The 19,732-nt window shown below is 37.4% G+C and overlaps 4 protein-coding genes across 4 annotated transcripts; 1 reads left to right on the forward strand and 3 right to left on the reverse strand.

Moving 5' to 3' along the window:
• Nucleotides 1-1,263: 1,263 nt before the first annotated feature.
• LOC106365024 (F-box/FBD/LRR-repeat protein At4g26340-like) lies at nucleotides 1,264-2,371 on the reverse strand. The gene has a single exon (XM_048764784.1). The coding sequence runs from the start codon at nucleotides 2,343-2,345 to the stop codon at nucleotides 1,824-1,826; it is 522 nt and encodes a 173-aa protein (XP_048620741.1). The 5' UTR covers nucleotides 2,346-2,371; the 3' UTR covers nucleotides 1,264-1,823.
• Nucleotides 2,372-7,879: 5,508 nt separating this feature from the next.
• LOC106368274 (serine/threonine-protein phosphatase PP2A-4 catalytic subunit-like) lies at nucleotides 7,880-11,497 on the reverse strand. Its single transcript, XM_013808193.3, has 11 exons — nucleotides 11,260-11,497; nucleotides 10,616-10,672; nucleotides 10,404-10,487; nucleotides 10,109-10,180; nucleotides 9,949-10,020; nucleotides 9,660-9,700; nucleotides 9,292-9,358; nucleotides 8,716-8,907; nucleotides 8,512-8,601; nucleotides 8,310-8,417; nucleotides 7,880-8,233 (listed from the first exon to the last, which is right to left on the reverse strand). The coding sequence occupies exons 1-11, from the start codon at nucleotides 11,350-11,352 to the stop codon at nucleotides 8,168-8,170; spliced, it is 942 nt and encodes a 313-aa protein (XP_013663647.1). The 5' UTR covers nucleotides 11,353-11,497; the 3' UTR covers nucleotides 7,880-8,167.
• Nucleotides 11,498-11,609: 112 nt separating this feature from the next.
• Nucleotides 11,610-14,899, forward strand: LOC106368273 (DEAD-box ATP-dependent RNA helicase 11). Its single transcript, XM_013808192.3, has 7 exons — nucleotides 11,610-11,827; nucleotides 11,990-12,788; nucleotides 12,868-12,951; nucleotides 13,257-13,499; nucleotides 13,680-13,847; nucleotides 13,920-14,033; nucleotides 14,114-14,899. Exons 2-7 carry the CDS (start codon nucleotides 12,087-12,089, stop codon nucleotides 14,615-14,617), a joined length of 1,815 nt encoding a protein of 604 aa, XP_013663646.1. The 5' UTR covers nucleotides 11,610-11,827; nucleotides 11,990-12,086; the 3' UTR covers nucleotides 14,618-14,899.
• A 2,987-nt stretch (nucleotides 14,900-17,886) lies between these two features.
• LOC106368147 (protein WHAT'S THIS FACTOR 9, mitochondrial-like) lies at nucleotides 17,887-19,618 on the reverse strand. Its single transcript, XM_013808044.3, has 2 exons — nucleotides 19,097-19,618; nucleotides 17,887-18,976 (listed from the first exon to the last, which is right to left on the reverse strand). Exons 1-2 carry the CDS (start codon nucleotides 19,378-19,380, stop codon nucleotides 17,995-17,997), a joined length of 1,266 nt encoding a protein of 421 aa, XP_013663498.2. The 5' UTR covers nucleotides 19,381-19,618; the 3' UTR covers nucleotides 17,887-17,994.
• Between the last annotated feature and the right edge of the window lie 114 nt (nucleotides 19,619-19,732).

Consider the following 19,732-nt stretch of genomic DNA (forward strand, 5'->3'; position numbering starts at 1 on the left):
ATGGTTGCTTTCCAGCATCCAACATATCATAAAATCTTCTAGCTTCTGCATTGGGTAAATCTTCCCCTCTAAAATGATCATTTACCATCTGCTCAGTACCTACACAATAATCTACATCCGTTCTAATTGGTTCTTCTAATCTAACCGCTGGCTGAGGTTCGCTAGTACTACCATGTTTATAATCAGTTTCCCCATGATGATACCAAATTTTGTAACTTCGTGTAAACCCACTCAAATATAGATGAGTCCAAACATCCAACTCTTTAATAACCTTTCTATTTTTACAATTAGAGCAAGGACATCTTAACATACATGTTTTTGCTTCCGGTTGTCGGTGAACTAACCCCATGAATTCGGTTATACCTCGTTGGTATTCTTCCGTAAGCAATCTCGTGTTCGGATCCAAATGAGGTCGATCAATCCAAGAACGAAAATAATTTGAAGAAGACATGTTTTTTATGAATAAAATTCGTGTGTAAAGAGAGTAAGAGGGAGAATGAAGATATGGAGTGAATGAAGAGGAAGAGGGGTGCTTGTATTTATAGTTGAAATCCTGCCGACAGACCGAGGAAATTCCGACGGAATTCCGACGCCAACGGCTAGTTCGTCGGAATTTCCTCGGAATTTTTAAAATCCCCCAACGGCTCTCCAACGGCTCTCTAACGACTATAATATATCCTCGGAATTCATCGGTTTTTTCCGAGGAATACATTTTTCCTCGGTATTCCATAAGAATATTCCGACGGATTAATATTTCCTCGGAATTCCGTCGGTATATTCCGAGGAAATTCCGAGAAAACCAAATTTTGTGTTTCCTCGGAAATTCCTCGGGATATTCAGAGGATTTCATTTTCCGTCGGAATATCCGTCAGAATACCGTTGTTTTCTTGTAGTGAGTGTATCTTAGTAATGTCTCTTAGCTTCATGATAATCATTAAAAATTCATTAAGGTCCACTTAAGAACCATTTAAGGGTTTGCCTATAAAGATGCTCTTATGTTTGTATCAAAACGGTGTAAAAGCAGAAGCTGAAGGAAAGAATAACATAAATTAAGTCAAAATAATACTATCTCACAAGAAATAGATTCATGATTAAGAAGGTAGCTGAATAACACAAAATATTCATGGTTTTTTTTAGTTCACTGACCTGGTTGCGTAAATGAAAACCATAAATATTTTAAAAAAAAAAAATCAAACTAGCAGCAAGACCTAATTCTTTTATGTTTTACTCTTTGCCTCTTCTTTCTTTCTTAGGACAAGAACATAAGATGAGATGAAGCCGCCTGCAAACTATTCAAGTCGCGGTGTATTCTATCTCCCTCGGAATCATCATGGGGTTGTGACGAGAATTTTGATTTCTTCAAACGAGTAGCGTTCGCTATAAGGTAGGTGGCCACGTCTACATCTCCTCGTCTACCTTTGTAACCCTTCCACTCGAAAATTTCAAAACTGTGCAACAAACACGTGGGAACAGAACTCGGTCGCTTCCAGCTATCCGGGGTTTCTATACTAGTAAACTCGGCAAGCTCATGTTCCTAATGAAGACCAAACATTAAAATTTTAACATCAACAATCATATATAGAGAGAGGTGATCAAAAGCATAAAATTAATTAAAGAAAACCGCATTGCTTACATCAATGAGTTTGAGCGATCCTAGCTTGGGAGAATCTTGGAGCATATGAGTGAGAAGATCCCACCAACCAAGAAAACATGTATTCAGTGTCAGATAAACGAGGTTGTGGAAGATCATGCCACAAGGAGACAAAACCTGTACACAACAACAACAACATATAAGTGAAGACAAACATTTCATTCCTTTTAATTCATATATATAAATGTGGTGGTAATGTGCGTACCTCAGAAAAGGATAAACATAGAGTAAGCGAGCGGGCACAAGTAAAAGCTTTCAGAAACTTGTAGTTACGTACTGTTTGAATCATGTCAACATGTGCTTCTTCTAACTTAGGCATATGCTCAATTCGATGGAAGTGGTAAAGGACATAATCTCGAATGTATAGGGACACGAGAGACGGAGCATCTATCACAAACCCGCCACCCTTTTGGTATCTTCCGTTATTATACATTCTCAATTTCCGAAGAGAAGGAACCATGAGAGCCACGTCCAGGTTATCATGGACCAAAAAAAGAGAGTCAAGATTAGGACAACCGGATAAAAGCCTTGTAAGAGACGACACCTTGTTGTCTGCGTACTCCACGTCTATAAGTACCAAAGTTTTCAGAGACGGGAGACGAACAGAAAAAGGAACATCCAAACGAAGGCAATCACAGAGATCCAAGGTTTCTAGTGTTTCACATGTATACATGCTACTAGGCAAGCTGATCATGGTCCCTTTCTCATCAGAAGGACGGATAGTAGGTTTTTTTTTTTTTTGTCACATAAATTTCATTAAAACTAAGATTTAGAGAATGAGCCCAAAGATGGCCCAACTCCTGAAGTTCACTACAAAGATAAGAAGGCTTTAAGAGCGTCTTTTACTGAAACATTGGCTAAAATAGAAAAGCAAAAGAAGATTGATGCAAAACCAGAGGAGATCGATCGTATGTCTTTCACAATTCCGATGATTTCTTTAGACTGGAGGTTGTCGGAGATAGCTCTGAAGAGCGTTGAAATGTCGGTGAAAACCTTGAGTTTTGGGAACTCGAGGATTTGCACCATGCAAAAGGCCAATCGCATCGCGATAGCCTTTGCGATTAAGGGAGATCCAATGTAACTTTGACCCAAGGATCCATGGATCGGAGCTTCCCAAGCTGCATCCGCCTTACAGATGATCAAGTTGCTGTCTTGTTGAAACCTTGGTGCATGTCTGATGCGAATCTGAGCTGATGAAGGTGCGCTTCTTGTGACCTTGACTGTAGGGAAATGCCTTATCTGCCTAAATTTGGATCTAATATTCATGAGCAATGGAGAAGCGGCTGTGTAGACTCTCCTGGCCTGTGATGGCTGAAAAAACAGTGAAGCAAAATCAAGCACATCATCACGGCTTTGGGCTAGGTGAACCCTATATACTGAAGCAAAACAGCAGCCTATGAACTGGCATGATGCCTCGGTGAAAGAGCTGTCGCTTGAGGAACATGGAAAGGAGGTTGAGTTGCCAGTGGAGCAGTAGGGTTTGAGGATTATGCGGCTGTATACGGATACTCTAGATATGTTTCTCATTGTGGAGACAAACCAGAATGCATCCAAGCTGCAACGATTGAGCAAGACTGTAGCCACAAAACATTCCACTACCAATCTATCAACATCCAAAATCCAGTCCCCAAGACTTCGAAATGTTGTGTACTGGAGAGAGAGAGGTTTGAGAACAGCTAGCCACATTAATACACTCACATCCACAAAATTATCTTGCAGAGAAACAAGAAAGACCCTTGTGGCTGAGCTTGAGAAGTAACATTCTAGTTGATGTTCCAATTCTTGAGACCGTACATCCGGCTGAGGGGTTAGTCTTTGCCAGTGAGGGAAGGAAACCATCAGAGATAACCAACATTTGTAGGGTTGAGACATGGGTAGATCTAGTTGGTGAAGCCCTACAAACGGCAGAGGTTGACGATTCTGATTAACATGACCCTGTGGAGTAGGAGACTCCAACATTGACGCATCCGCTACCTCCCACGAATCAGCGAGACTCCTCCAGACAGGAACGAGCTTCGAGACCTTGTTGTGCAGAGAGAGGTGGAACCGGAAAGGGCTTGGAAGTGACCTTGTTGATTGGACGGAGATAGATGACGGTCGAGCACAGAACAGAGAAGGAGACTGTGGAGGAGAGGTGTTGACTGAAGACGATGGTGGTGGTTGAAGTGTAATGGTCGGGTCCGGTGGATCTGGTGGTTCCGGTGGGTGGAGAGGGTTCGACAGCACCGGCTGAGACTTCCGCCGGTAGAGAACGAGAGAGAGACGTGGAGTCACCTGGTTTCTCGGCGCGGAGGATGGAAGCGGGACAAGAAACGTTGGCATCTCAAATCGGAGATTCGACTTTGGCGGAGAGAGCATGAGAGAGGAGCTTCGATCAGATGGAGAGCGTATCAACCGTGCCGGAGCTCCGGTGGGACAAGCTCATCGTTGGTGTTGCGGCTCCTCGGGTCTCGTGTCTGGGAGAGAAACTCCTACACATTTTTAAGTTTATGTCACAAAAATAGCCCTCGACGGATAGTAGCTATAATCGCTTGCACACGGTGACAAACAACTGCGGTTTCAATCCAATTACCAACATCTATTGCTTGACACTTGGGACCTAGATTGAGATACAAGATCTCTATAACCGGTGCCTTATTTGACATCAAAGACCTGTAAACAAACTGCGTGAAAGTCGCATAATTTTCATCACTGTAGCTGCTATCATCATAATAAAGTTTTGAAACTAAACTCCTAAGAAGCAGCCACCTTTTCGACAAACAACATGTAGCCATGACATGTTTCGTCCAGAGACGTGACAGTATTCGGATGAGCAAGTCATCTGACAATTGACTGATCATGACCATGTTTGTATATTTACGAATAGATATCACAATGCACGCATTCTCTATTTATACACATAGAAGTCGATACTTTTTTTTTTTTCCTATTAAACAATGGGGTTGATATTCCTTTTTTTTTAGTGAATCGCATACTTTGCATATACATTTGAGTAGTTTTCCTCTTCAATGATATAAATCTTATTTTCCTTTTTAAATTTTCCTTTTTATTTTATTTTCATGTAATTAATCAGGATTATAATTATTATTATTATTATTTTAAACATGTGTGATTCATTCATCCTGTGACACCTTTGTGTGTTAAATAAATCATTTACTAGATGATAACCCGCGCCCTGCGCGAAATGAGAAGATTTAAAGAGATTTTTGAATCAATAGGTATTAGAAAGTTAATAGTCTTAGAAAGAAATATTACATGTTATATAATAAGGGGGATTCAACGAAATTGTGTATGTCTATATAAATTAAGCTTGGATTTTAAAAAAAAACTTGTGTATTTGTTTTGTTTAATTGAAGTATATTTCGTGGAAATGAATCCATAAGAGTAAGCAAAAAACTTATATAAAATAAATTATGAAGTAAAGATAAAAACGAAACAAAAGCAATAAAATTATTGTTTTCATAAACTAAATTATAAATATAAAATAAAACGAAACATAAGCAAAATAATACTAAAATATGAAAGAAACAAAATCTATACTAATAAAAGAGACTAATCGAGGCTCCATCATAATATAAAAATAAATAAATATACAATATAAGAAATAAAAAACTACATCAAACATCTATCTGAAAGTTGTATACTAAAATAAATAATAACTAAATATACAGTATATAAAATAGAAATATTACATTAGACATTTATCATTATATTACCATTAGATATAAAAGTAATAAAATTAGATTAATTAAAAATATAATATAAGAAACAATAAATAATAAAGCCCTTTATAAAAAACAATAAATAATAAGTAAATATACAATATAAAAAATAGAAAAATCACATTAAACATCTATCTGAAAAATGTATATTTTTACATTTTTATTATTTTCAAATATTTTTATAAGTAAATGTATAATATAAAATAAATAATAAGTAAATATACAATATAAGAAATAGAAATATTACATTAAACATTTATCGTAATATTATCATTTAATATAAAAGCAAGAAAATTAAAATAAGTAAATATAAAATATAAGAATAAATAAAAAATAAGTAAATAGAAAATATAAGAAATAGAAAAACTAAATTAACATCTATCTAAAAATTTTATAATAAAATAAATAATCAGTAAATATACAATATAAAAAAATATAAACATTACATTAAACATCTATCGTAATATTAGAATAAGTAAATATGCAATTTAAGAAAAAAATAAATAATAAATAAATATGCATTAGATGAAATACAAATATTACGTTAAAAATTTATCTCAATATTATTATTTAATATAAAAGCAAAAAATATTAGAATAAATAAATATACAATATAATAAAAAAAACTAAACAATAATTAAATGTACAATATAAGAAATAAGAATATAACATTAAATATCTAGCGTAATATTAGTATAAGTAAATATATAATATAAATAAATAAATAATAAAAAATATATAATATAAGAAGTAGAAAAAGTATATTAACTATCTATCTCAAAAATGTTAAATAAAATAAATAATCAATAAATAATATATTAAAAATATATTTTAGTATTGCCATTTTTTATAAAACAATAAGAATAGTTAGATAATTAACATTTGAAAATTAATATAGTTCCGCACGTAGCGCGGATTAATCTCTAGTATAATATAGGATACTACTTTACGGATGAGGAGATGTAATCATACGGCCTTGTATTTATATATGCAAGACGCGGGCCGAGGGCAATTATAGCTATTTGCCATAATTATATCCGTAAAATCAATTAAAATTATGTCCAAGGCAAAATATTCACATCCCCTTTATATTCAAAATACTGAATTTTGAAAACTTGCCTTGATCGTTGCTATGCAAATTTATTGGAATAGTATAGGAAACCAACTGAGATTCTAGTCAACTAAATTAAATTTAAAATTAGTCAGTGAAGGTCAAAAATATGATTATATGATTCGGTTTCGACTATGAATTTCCATTACAAAATTCGGCCGATATTAATGAGTACATATATAACCGGAATTAGTGTTATATTTAGCTTCATATTTCCTAATTTGAAATATTGATACGGCAATCACGCATTGTCACGCAAGTATTGTGTGGTTGACAATGCCTTTATGATCTTTGAAAATTATATTATGGCAATCAATACCATAATTGACATATTTCCTGATTTATTGCATTGATAGATGGTTATCGACATTGCCAAGGATCTCGAGTATACATTGAATTATCATTGATTATTTTCATATGTGATATAATATATAGTGTGATATATTCGATACATGAAAATGAGATTTTTTAGTATTTTTTATGTAATATAATATATGGTAACCGGTTTTAAAATGATATAAAACACATTAACATAAAATCGAAAAGTAACACAACAAAAGCAACGCTCGGTTTTGATATCGTCTTCATTAAGATCACATGTAAAGATACATTAAACCGATTTCAAATTATAAATTATCATCTTCATTAAGAAAAATACATTAAACCGATTTCAAGTTATAATCTCATTTGATATAGTGTGATCTCGAGTATACATTTAAACAACATTCGAGTATAGTAGTCATATGTAATATAATATATGTCAACCGGTTTAAAAATGATATAAAATACATTACCAAATAACCGGTTACTTCCTTTGTCTACATTGAGATTGTACGTTACCAAGATATATTATTAAAACATTATGCTAAGCTATAATTAATAAATAATGGCAAAGAATGTAATAAATCTAGTAAAGAGAGGGTTTTTAATTAGAGAGCATAAAAGTGAATATGGTATTGCCACATAGGAATGACATTTTGGTTAATAATACATGAACATAAGGTTAGTCTTAAAAAATGTTATTCTTTTAATATAAAAGGGATTAATAGGGGCACGGTACCTGATGGGATTCTTGAAAGGCACGGCACGAAGGAGTAATTAGGGTTTTGCTCATTAGTGAGTATTCGATTACTGTGTTGTTACTTGTGCAGTACCCGAAATATAAGGTGATTGATTTGTTCTTGAGAGAGTTTTGGAGATGATAAAGACAGAAGAAGAAGAAGACTGGTTGGTTCCTTTGGTATTCTCTTACATTAACTTGTGAAACAGTTATCATTGGCTTGCAATATAAAATCTTAATTATGCCACTGTTTATCATTGACCAGTCTCCATTGTTGTGGCTTTAAAGAACATATATTGGTCATGTTTGGATCAAAACAGTGTAAAAAGCAGAAATTGAAGGAAAGAATTAACATGAAATTAAGTCAAAATAATATCTCACAAGAAATAGATTCTGATGAAGAAGGGAGCTAAATAATTTCAGCCAAACACAAACATTCATGGGGCTAGGTTTTATAGTTCATTGACCTCATTGCCTATATTACACTATTCCAAGGTAGAAGGCTAAATCGATTTCAAAGAAACGCAAACTCAGAAGACAAGGCGTTGCCAAATGGAATAAGCCAGAGATCTTCAAAAAACCAACAACCGGACTTTGCAGCTGGAGAGGAGGTGACTTGTTGTTTATAGGAAGTAGTCAGGTGTCCTTCGGGTCACATCTGGTTCTCCTCTCCTTGGGGCTGGTTCAAACTGTTTCACAATTTAGTCTTCATTAGTGTTTTTCTTCTTTTGCAGAGATAGAAAATGAACATAGCTTGCGAGATACCTGAATGAAGGTGTGGTTCCTGCAGTCATCGACCTCAAGAATAGAGGCCATGTTTCCACAGCGATAGCAATAGTTTGGTGCACTGAAAATAGTAACCACCTTTTGCTCCTGTCAATAGAAATACATTTTCAACATAGTGAGCAAAGATTCTCAGGTCTGACTATAGTGTCTATGCATGGGAGAAAAGTTTGATTTGAATTACATGTGCCCAGTTGAATCCATCCATAACCAGCTGATGCGCTCGAGCGATAAGTTTTAAGCTGTTGCTGTGGTTGAATTGTTCGGAGATGTCCTATGGAAACAAAAAAATGAAAAAAAGATAGTCGAGTACACACTTATCTAGAACAAACAAAGATAAATGAGATTCAGGACAGCTTCTGAAACTGAGGCTATGCAATTTGAATACCTGACCAAATGTATATCCGGCACCACGAGGAGAGATTCCCCAGCCACATCTGTCATCAGGATCAGACCATAGTAAGTCACACATGGGTCCTTCATGTGGAACTTCTTGAACTCGATCAAAGTTCCTAATGTTGTCAAGGGTCTCAATAGACGGTGACAATCCACCGTGAAGGCAGAATATTTCTGACTCCACCTGCAAACAGGACATATGACATGAGATGGACAGCCTTATTTGCTGGAAATAAAACCCTTAGAAATCACCACCAATTCAATCAGACAAGTTATTTTAAAAAAAAAACGTCCACGCTTAGCTCTCGAAAGTGTAAGTAGCAAATTCAATTTATATCTCATTCACAGCATTGCAGAATAGAAACACTCTCAAACTGAACTAACACTTGCCAACTAAATACACTTAACACAGGCACAAGCATGCATTAAAAAGCCAATATTTTCGTTGTCTCGAATATTAAGAGCGCCAAAACACAGATAATGGGTCATCTACGAACATTGAGACCGCTGGAACAAAGAATGGATCATATCTATTTTATATAAGACCACAAAGGTGCAGCGTACTAACCAAGGCTGTAAGTGGGAAATAGTCAAAGAGGTCTGTAAATATCTTCCAAACATTTGCATTGCCATACCTGCAAATACAATGAAGCTTTGTTAAGTAAATCGCAAACGAAAGGACACAAAATATTTTCGTAAGGAGAGTCACACGTATTTGATTAAGAGTTTAAGACCATTGAGAACAGTCAGATAAGCAAAGCCATATCATTTCGGAAGATTATTACAAACTAGCCAGGACTTGAAAAGAAAGAAAGGAGGATTAATATTCTCCCATGACAAAACATGAGCAGCAGCAACAACAGAAAGCAAAAACGATAAGGATCATGACATAAACAAAGTGAATTAGCAGAAAGGATAAGGATGTTGGAGACTCACTTTCGCAGGCATTCATCATAAAATCCATAAACCTGAGTAATCTGCCAGATTGACAAAGTGTAATAAACCATGAGTCAGGTAAAAAAAAGTTGGAGGACAGAAAACTACAGCAAACAAATCACAGGAAAGCCTTAAACTGCATGTAAATGTAGGTATCATAGACATACATATATAAATTGTAATTAAGAAAGGCTCTCGTCTAAGATTTTAATGATAGAAGACAGTAAAGAATATGTCAATACAGTATACCTCAGAGAGTGAAGGTACAAGTAGAGACGAGTTGGTTTACCTGACGACTTTCATGGTTTCCTCTAAGAATAGTGATTCGCTGAGGATACCGTACTTTCAAGCCAACTAACAGCTGGAAATGGAATTAAAATGAAAGAAGCATCGTAAATTTAATATTAATGAACAAAACAGGAAATCTGCAGATGGTATAAACTCAGTACCGTGACAGTTTCGACAGAATAATATCCACGATCGACATAGTCTCCCATAAATAGATAGTTGGTATCAGGGCACTGCAAAAGAGCGTAAGATGAACATTCATCAGATAGCAAACAATTAGAACCAGGAAAAGAAAAGAAAAAACTAAACACTACTTGTAAAATATATATCCTCCAAATAAATCCATCAGAATCAGCCAGAACTAATCATTGCTAGAAAAGATGGATGCTGAATATAAACAAAAATGTCATCTTTACGGCCATTATTACGCATCTCAGTAAGTGTTATAGATAATACCATTCCTCCAATACGGAAAAGCTCTGCAAGATCATGGAACTGTCCATGAATATCACCACAGATTGTCACCGGGCTCTTGACAGGCTGCATTCAGGTAATGCATGATAATTAACTCTAGGTAAACCAAGCAAAATGAATATGTGCGTATAATGAATTCAGGCTGGTTACACAGCCTATTATAATCACCAAGAGATGTAAGATCAAGAACAAACCTGAACATTGCTCTCATCCATCAAAATCTCCTTAGCTTTCTCGCATAAGGCTCTAACCTAAACAAAACAAAACAACACTGCACGTGAAAAGTCCATCCTTCACCTCTTGACTAACTAAAGAGACACTAATATTTAAAACCAAAAACATAACAGAACAAATGAGAGAAAGTGGAGACATAAGCAAGCAAACAGATAGATAGGGAAGATGTTGATAGAGCTCAGGAAGAAGTGTCTTTTTTTTTTTTACCAACTTGAAACCTTTATCTAAAATTACTTTCGTTGTTTCCCCCAATTGTAAATCGCAGTAACGCATCTAACGGATGAAATTTGTTACTTGTTGATCGCCTATTAAAAAAAAAAAGAAGATATTTTTGGATGTGGGTAAGACGCAATTAATCACCTATTCAGAAACTGAAACGAACACACGTGAGATATGACCACTACCTAGCCCAGAAGGTCTTCTAGACAAATCAGACATCAAATCGGATAATCACATACTCATACATAAAAAAAAAAGGATCAACCTTTCATTTGAAAACAAAAAATCTGAGATCCAATCATCGATATGTGTATGGATCCAATTTAAACGATGAGAAAACAAAAAGGGCTACGGTAAATCTGTATTAGAAGAGAATCGGAGGCACCTGTTGCTCGGAGAGAGGCTTGCACTGCATGAGCTGAGAGATCTGCTCATCGAGATCGAGAGTTGCGTCCGTCGGAATCGAATTCGCGCCCATTACTACTGCGTCTTCTGATTGGATTGGATTTGGATTGGATTCTGCGTCTTCTTCGCCTTTTGGCTCTCTCTCTCTCGCAGAGTGAGAGGGAATCGAAAATGAGCGAGGGGCGCGTGATGTGAGTGGCGAGTGGAGTTTGTAGTAGCTTTCGAGCCTTGTCGTGAAGTTACGTTAATACCCTCAATATTTAAAAACAAATCTGTTAATTCTTTTTTTTTTTTGTCGTATATCTGTAGAGGGCTTTCTTGTTTAATGAAAACATTTGTGGGTCATTATGTGAAAGGATTAAAAGAATAGGATAAAACATGTAATTATATCGCATGGGTGTTGTGTCCGATCTAAAAACAAGGGTTTTATCTCTCTCTCTCCCTCCCGAGCTTCGCCGTTGGCTTAACGACTACCGTTGAATTGATATCTTCCTCTCCATTCTGATTCTGATTCTGATTCTGATTCGATTCTCTCTCCCAATTTTAAGGTTATTTCTCTCTCTCTCTCTCTCTCGATTTATCAGATGGCTAGATTTGGTTCTCTTCTAATTTCGTCGTCTTTAGTTGTTTGATAGATTTGATTTTAGGTCTCATGTTTCCTCCTTGCCCAGCTGCTAACTTAGACCTTATGTGTTTTTGAATTTTGCTAGGTTCGCGGATAAGAAAAGATACAAAGTTACTACTCTCTTTCGTTGTTTTCTGCTAGAAAGTTGCAAACTTTTTCTAGATTTTTAGCAACATTCAGTTATGAGTACATCATGGGCAGACGTGGCTGATTCAGACAACGCCGCTTCCAGGGCCAAACCTGCTTACGTTCCCCCTCATTTAAGGAACAGACAATCCGAGCCTGCTGCTCCTTTCCCAGGAAATGACCGTGGTGGATACGGTGGTCAACCATCTCGCTGGGCTCCTGGCGGTGGCGTTGGTTATAGGGCTGATGCAGGGCGTGCCGGCTACGGTCACGGCGGACGAGGAACTACTGGCGGTGGTGGTGGTTGGAACAACAGAGGTGGAGGAGGAGGAGGATGGGACCGTGAAGTGAATCCCTTTGGAGATGATGTTGATCTAGAGCCTGCCTTCAACGATCAGGAGAACACCGGCATTAACTTTGACGCCTATGAAGATATCCCCATTGAGACCAGCGGCGGTAACGTGCCTCCTCCTGTCAACACATTCGCGGAGATTGACCTCGGGGAGGCGTTGAATCTCAACATCAGGAGGTGCAAGTACGTGAGGCCGACGCCAGTGCAGCGTCACGCGATTCCGATACTGCTTGCTCAGAGGGATTTGATGGCGTGTGCTCAGACAGGGTCTGGGAAGACCGCTGCCTTTTGCTTTCCGATCATTAGTGGGATCCTGAGAGATCAGAATCCGCAGAGGCCTCGTGGCTCGCGGACTGTTTACCCTCTTGCTGTTATCCTCTCGCCAACAAGGGAGCTGGCAAGCCAGGTAATGTTGAGAGAATCTACTCATTTCCGGGGTTCGAAAAGCATCTTTGTTTCTCATTCTGTTGTTTCTTTTTTGGTAGATACATGATGAAGCCAAAAAATTCTCTTACCAAACTGGTGTGAAGGTTGTTGTTGCTTATGGAGGAACACCTATTAACCAGCAGGTAATTATCCTACACAGATGTTTGGGTTTTCTGCTTCTGTCTCTGGATATTGCTTCATGCTTATTACGATGTTGTCTGTTTAATAGCACACTTTCTGATTTGGGTTCTGCTAGCTCTCTTCTTCCTTATGCAAAGTCCATTTGTTGAAACTATGTTTTGATTATTAAGGCAGCAATGCATCATAAATCTTGTATCTTACAAACTTATCATATGCTAGCTAACATTGCCATTTCGCTTGTATCATCATTGGACAATTAATTTTCCAAGTGTCGATTTGTTGATCTCGTCTTGTATTGTTTGTACAGCTAAGGGAACTGGAGAGAGGAGTTGACATCCTTGTGGCAACTCCTGGCCGGTTGAATGATTTGCTAGAGAGAGCTAGAGTCTCGATGCAGATGATTAAGTTCTTAGCTCTTGATGAAGCGGACAGGATGCTGGACATGGGTTTTGAGCCACAAATTAGAAAGATCGTTGAAGAGATGGACATGCCTCCACGCGGGATGAGACAAACAATGCTGTTTAGTGCTACGTTCCCTAGCGAGATCCAGGTTGGCTTTAACTTATCCATTAAACTTCCTCTCCTTGATCTTAGCTTCTAGCTTTATTTGTTAGAGGATAACAGTGTTCTTCGTTTTATATCTGTAACTTTGTGATGGTGAGCCTTATGAGTGTTATATGACTTCAGCTGCATAATAAGGTTCGGCTCCTTGTGTTTGTTTCTTGTACAGAGACTCGCTGCTGATTTTCTGGCGAACTATATATTTTTGGCTGTGGGACGGGTGGGTTCAAGCACTGACCTAATTGCTCAAAGGGTTGAGTTCGTACACGAGTCTGACAAGAAAAGCCATCTCATGGACCTGCTACACGCCCAGAGAGAGACTGGCAACCATGACAAGGTAATGCGATAGTTACCATCTGTTTACTTTAGCCCTGACTCATACTGGCTTTTCTGTTCTTCTCATACGCAGCAATCATTGACATTGGTGTTTGTGGAGACTAAGAGGGGAGCCGACTCATTGGAAAACTGGTTGTGCATGAATGACTTTCCAGCAACCACCATTCACGGTGACAGAACACAACAGGTTCGTTGACTTGATTGAATGATAAGGCTTTTTGTAATCTGTTTGACTAAATCTGACTTACCCTTTTTATGTTATTGAAGGAAAGAGAAGTGGCACTGAAGTCCTTCAAAAGTGGGAGGACACCCATTCTGGTCGCAACAGACGTGGCAGCACGTGGTCTCGACATTCCACACGTGGCTCATGTGGTTAACTTCGATCTACCAAATGACATTGATGACTATGTTCACCGCATCGGGAGAACAGGACGTGCAGGCAAATCCGGGGTAGCTACCGCTTTCTTTAATGAGAAGAATGCACAGCTGGCTAGGCAGCTCGCTGAGCTGATGCAAGAAGCCAATCAAGAGGTGCCTGAGTGGCTCACGCGATACGCTTCACGTGCTTCATTTGGCGGGGGTAAGAAACGGTCTGGTGGAAGGTTTGGTGGCCGTGACTTCAGAAGGGAAGGCTCTTACGGCAGTAGGGGAGGAGGCAGTGGTGGCGGTGGAAATGACTACTATGGTGGAGGAGGAGGCTATGGTGGCGGTGGATATGGTGGTGCACCAAGTGGTGGCTATGGTGGACAAGTGACCAGTGCGTGGGATTAGCCAATTAAGGCTTCCCAAATTTTCTGTCCTTTTAACTTTGACTCTTTATTTCTTCTCTATATTCACAAGAGAGCACATTGTATTTTGACTCATTCAAGAGAGATTACAACTCATCTAGGTGAGTCTCTGTTTTTGTTTTCAGGCTAGACAGTAGTGTTTCCGATTTTGATCTTGTTCTTGGTTTCTTCTAACAAATTCATTTGTTGGTTTGAAATCCAATTTGTCCTACTTTCCTTTGTTGTGGACTATCTTTCTTGGTGAAATACAAACTCTCTTTATATCCTTTGTCAACTTTATGCTTACAGATATTATTTTGGTTCGGTTTATTTTCTGCGCTGGAGTTTTGGCTATTCTCATCAGGTGTGTAAGCTGATCAAGCAGTTCAGATCGAGAAGTTCCTTTCCTGCCACGTATAGACACAAGTTTGAATTTTTGGTTGATCCATTCCCATGTGATCTCCTTATTACACAACACTTCCTCTGATACCTTCACTTCCTCCGTTTCCGGAGACTCTCTATACTTATTAATCTCTTCTTCATTGTTCTTCTTCAACCTCTGTCTCATTGAGTTCAAGGCCTTGGAGTTACTGTGGCTCATCTCATTATTTGCTTCCAGAGTAGTTTCATTTAAGAAGTCTTCCAACATGACAAGGGTTTTGATGTACAAGACTGGAGCCTTCACAGCCTCTTTAATCCTCATAACTTTCTCCAGCTGCTTGTTAATCTTGTCAAAATTGAAAATTCTCTAGTAGACTAACCCAATTATTGATGTTCATCGCATGCTTCATCTGGCTCAGCGGTATTGGTATCTTGAACCTCATCCAACTCTTCCTCGGTGTTACTTTCATATTCACTGTCACTTTCAGTCTGGTGAACAAGGTAACACAATGAGAAAGTGAAAGTAAGTAAAACCAAAGGGGTAAGCCGATAGACTAAGTTATCAAATAATTAAACAAGGTTTTGAGGGAAACCTGAGCATAGAACTTCAACATCCTTCTTAGGAGAAGAGGTAAATGTTAGGCAGTTGAAGCAAGGAGAATCTACATTCCACAAAAGACACTCAAAAACAAGAATCACATTGAAAAGATAAAACTAACTACTAACACCCTTATTCATCACTTAATTTCCAAAATCCAGATCAACTCATCAAACAACTTCCAGATTTAGAACAACTCAGAATCTTTTCATTGATTCCAAGCTTCTGTGACTCATACGGCACAATTGGCTTGCATAGTACTACTGAAAGGATGATGTGTCAACAACTAAGGGGAAATGGCCATTAAACGAGAAGCATGATCAAATGAAGATTATAGACATGAAACCAATTAACTCCAGAAAAATACATATATTTGTGTCATTAAACCAATGAACAATAGAAATTTTCTCAGATTTCACATATACTCTTTGACATTAGCATTGATTCAAATATGGAAGCGACTAATACACCAATCAATTTTTCATGACATAAATTTCTGAATCTCAAACTTTCTCATTTTCTATTCGTAAATTTGAGTTGTGAAATGTGATTTTGTCCAATTTTGTATGTAAAATCTATAAACTGTAATATTTTAGATTTTGATTATTAGTTTTTTGTGCACAGATTTTGGTTATTTTTTAATACTACTCTAGTTGATGAGTTTCAACATTTTTTTTTGTTAATCTATTGTATGTTTTTTTTTTGTTGTTCTTCATATTTGATCTGAAAGATAGATGATAATAAATTATCACAGTAGCTACCTTTCAGATCACCAGCAGTGTTTCTCGGATATATTTCTCTCAAAGGCGGCAACATTGCAGGGACGCATGTCTGCAACAACACAACACATACTCAAACACGATGTTTTAATAATGTATTAACTCCATAGAACAACCAAGGCCGGATCGGAAATTCTGGAAGTTACAAACATTTCTTAAGAACTTGAATTTTTTCATAGGTCTCTATGTAAAAAACTTTCGAAATTTTTAAGGGTCAAAGCTATTGTTTCACTGGCATACGTTCAGATCCGATCCTGGCAGGGCTGAGTTTGAGATTTTCGAAGCTATAAACATTTCTTAAGAACTTTACTAAAAGAAAACTTGTTTTCAAAACTTGAGAGCCTATGTCTATGTAAAAAACTTAGGAACCAAAGCTAATGTTTCACTGACTTATGTTTAGATTTTGCCATGAGAACAGTTTATCTTACCTAAAGATGGAAGATGACTAACAAACAGAGAGAATAAGAGTTGAAAGTCTCATCCTTCGGGTTGTTGATATGATGAGCTTTAAAGTCTCATCATGTGTTGCAGAGGTTAATGCGCTTGAAAGTTTTGTGGAGGCGAAGAAACGATTTTTTTTTTTATAATAATAAACTGTTACGGTTTACTTTTAACTGAGTTAGTTAATTTTGTTTGGCCAGCAAACAAGATAATTAAATTTGACGTAATTAATAATATTAACTATTTGTTTACTTAAACGATTGTTTACTAATCTACAAGAAACTGGCAAGACCCGTATAGAGTTGATGATTTGGCCCAACTCACAGTAATGAAAGATCATCTCGTTTCTATTCTTAGTCCGATCAAAAAGGTATTTATAAGTTAATATCAAATATATAATATTATTATCCTAAGAAATTAAAAGTTAGTGACCTAAACTGGAAAAAAAAAATAGTTGGTATACTTTTGGTAAGCGAAAGAAATTAGTGTATTAAATTGTTAATAGAATTTAGTTGTGTATTATTATGAATTTTTTCTAAAATTTAACATAATATTTGTTTTTCAGGTTCTAATTGAACAAGGGTAGCAAATTCAGATATAATTTCAAAATGAAAACATTATTGTTTACTTAGCCCACTAAAGATCAGAAGAATAATGACAAAAAACAAAAAAAAAAAGATCAGAAGAATATACTATATACTATTATGTTTATTATGTACTTATCAAAAAACAACATACAAATCGTGTTATATATTGATATGCTTTGTAAGTAAAAAAATTGAATTGAAGTGAATTATTCTATTAATAATGACTGACTTATGAAGTTATTCAACAGGAGATTTAATTTGAAGATTGAGTAAATATTTGAAAAATAATTAAAATTTGTAAAACAAGTTAGTATAATACTATTTCATAACATATATCACATAAATACTCACTCGAACTCCACGCTAGCGCGGGGGTTAACGATTCCTAGTGTATTATTGTTGGTTTGAAATCCAATTTGTTCTTGTTGACAATCTTTCTTGGTGAAATACAATCTCTCTTTATATCCTTTGAGAAGTTTATGCTTACATAGATCGAACTCAACTCCATTGCTTAAGATAAAATGTAGTAACATTCGTTGATGTGTGTGAATTGATAAGGATACATGTCTATGACATTTGAATTGAACAGCTAATGCTATTCATCTTCTGAATCCTCTTCAAGTTCACTTCCTTCCACAATCTCTTCTTCTTCAGAACCTTCTTCCTCAGGGCCCTCATCGTCAACCTTATCAAGCAAAAGTTCCTCCTTAGAGACCATGCCTACCCCTCTAGCCCGGTAGAGAAACCCTGTTCTCATCACATGATAGAACTTATCTCTAAGACGAGTGAGAGGATGCGGATCCACTAGCTTTCCACGACGATACCCTTCTTTAAGAATCACAGTTGTTGTCTTACACTTCAACGAAAGGTAGAAGATCCCAGGGTACCGCGTGAAGAGACGAGTGAACTTATGAGGAATGTTGAGCTCACCTCTCATGCTTCTCAAGTAGTTCCTCTTGGTTTTCTTGTGGATAGTCAAGCTCAAGAGCTCGTGCAACACTCCCACAGCTCGTTTCTCCATGAGATCGCTCTCAGGATCAATGTTACTGGCGTCTTCGTAAGGAGATATGTAAGGAAGTTTTTGAAACTCATCCATCCACGCCTTGACCTTCTTCTGAGCTCCATACCCTCGAGGAAAACTTATAGCGAAAGTCAATGCGGATTGTCCTCTCTTGAACTCGCGGTAGAGACCATCCTCACCTGTAACAGCATCCCTCTCGTTTCGCTTCTGCAGAGCCGAGAAGGCGAACTCATCACGCCAAGTCACGAGCTTAAGACAAGGGTTTCCGTTAGAGGCCTTGACGAAGCAGAAGTGGTCAGGGTATCTCATGACCAGCGTCTTCTCGTAGTTGTCAGGTAAGCCGAGATCGAACTTGAGAGAGTGGAGTGATCTGAGAGAGACGGTTCTTGTTCTCATCATCATCAGAAGGCGACAGAGCCTCTCCACTGTATCACTCTCGTGGCTTTGATGAATGATCTCTTCTTGTGAGTCGAGCATTAGTGCTGTCTCCGTTAGCTTGAAACAGGGCAAGCTTGCGTAACGAGCGTGCGGAAACTCGTGAAACAGAGTCGGATACCTACAGAAAACAGAGTAAGATACCTTCAAAAACAGAGTCTGATACAGAGCTTCTATAAAATTTCATCAAGATCCAATTTTTATCAACCAGATGTGATTGAAGGAGGAGGTGATTGATTACCTGCGCAAGAAGCGAAGAACAGGGACGGTGAGGCCGAGGAGCTTTTGCCAATCGGCGACGGATTTCGCGGTGAGGAAACCGGTGGGAGATCGTTTAATGGCGTCTTTGAGGATGCAAGCTGCTTTGAGATCGGTTTCGGTGTCAATGATGTGATCGAGGTTCTTGTTCTTCACCCATTTCAATCTCACTTTCGCCATTGCTCCCATTTCTCGCCATTGTTGATGATGATGATGATGAAACAGCTTGCTCATTGAAAAGAGAAAGCTTTTGGATTTGGCGAACATCTTTATCGAACGTTTCGAGTATCAGATGACGCAAATGCAAAATGGGTTTAGGGTTTATCTCAGACTTTGCTTATGTCACTGGAAGGATAGTGAACTACGAGGGGGACGAGAGCATAGCAGACAAGATGCTCGACGAAATTACTGAACGAATCTGAAAGTGGGTTTTTTCCCGACCCCTAATGTTACAGTGAAGGTAAGCCTTTTAGCTAGTGTTGTGCATTCGGTAGAACCAAAGTTTTCGGTTTAATCGATATCTAAAAATAATCGATTTTCTGTTCGATTCGGGGCCATAATAACTAGAAAACCTGAATAAACCGGAAAAACAAGAAATCGAATTTTACGTCCCCAATTT

The sequence above is a fragment of the Brassica napus genome, chromosome C8, assembly GCF_020379485.1.
Source record: "Brassica napus cultivar Da-Ae chromosome C8, Da-Ae, whole genome shotgun sequence".
NCBI classification, from domain to species: Eukaryota; Viridiplantae; Streptophyta; class Magnoliopsida; order Brassicales; family Brassicaceae; genus Brassica; species Brassica napus.

Excerpts from the sequence above, each read along its gene's own strand:
- LOC106365024 (XM_048764784.1), bottom strand. The coding sequence starts at position 2,345 with ATGATCAGCTTGCCTAGTAGCATGTATACATGTGAAACACTAGAAACC.
- LOC106368274 (XM_013808193.3), bottom strand. The coding sequence starts at position 11,352 with ATGGGCGCGAATTCGATTCCGACGGACGCAACTCTCGATCTCGATGAG. Across the intron at positions 10,181-10,403 it reads TTTTCCGTATTGGAGGAATG|TGCCCTGATACCAACTATCT; the intron begins GTATTATCTATA and ends GCTCTTTTGCAG. Across the intron at positions 10,021-10,108 it reads ATTCTGTCGAAACTGTCACG|CTGTTAGTTGGCTTGAAAGT; the intron begins GTACTGAGTTTA and ends TTCCATTTCCAG.
- LOC106368273 (XM_013808192.3), top strand. The coding sequence starts at position 12,087 with ATGAGTACATCATGGGCAGACGTGGCTGATTCAGACAACGCCGCTTCC. Across the intron at positions 12,789-12,867 it reads CAAGGGAGCTGGCAAGCCAG|ATACATGATGAAGCCAAAAA; the intron begins GTAATGTTGAGA and ends CTTTTTTGGTAG. Across the intron at positions 12,952-13,256 it reads GAACACCTATTAACCAGCAG|CTAAGGGAACTGGAGAGAGG; the intron begins GTAATTATCCTA and ends TTGTTTGTACAG.
- LOC106368147 (XM_013808044.3), bottom strand. The coding sequence starts at position 19,380 with ATGTTCGCCAAATCCAAAAGCTTTCTCTTTTCAATGAGCAAGCTGTTT. Across the intron at positions 18,977-19,096 it reads GTTCTTCGCTTCTTGCGCAG|GTATCCGACTCTGTTTCACG; the intron begins GTAATCAATCAC and ends TGTTTTCTGTAG.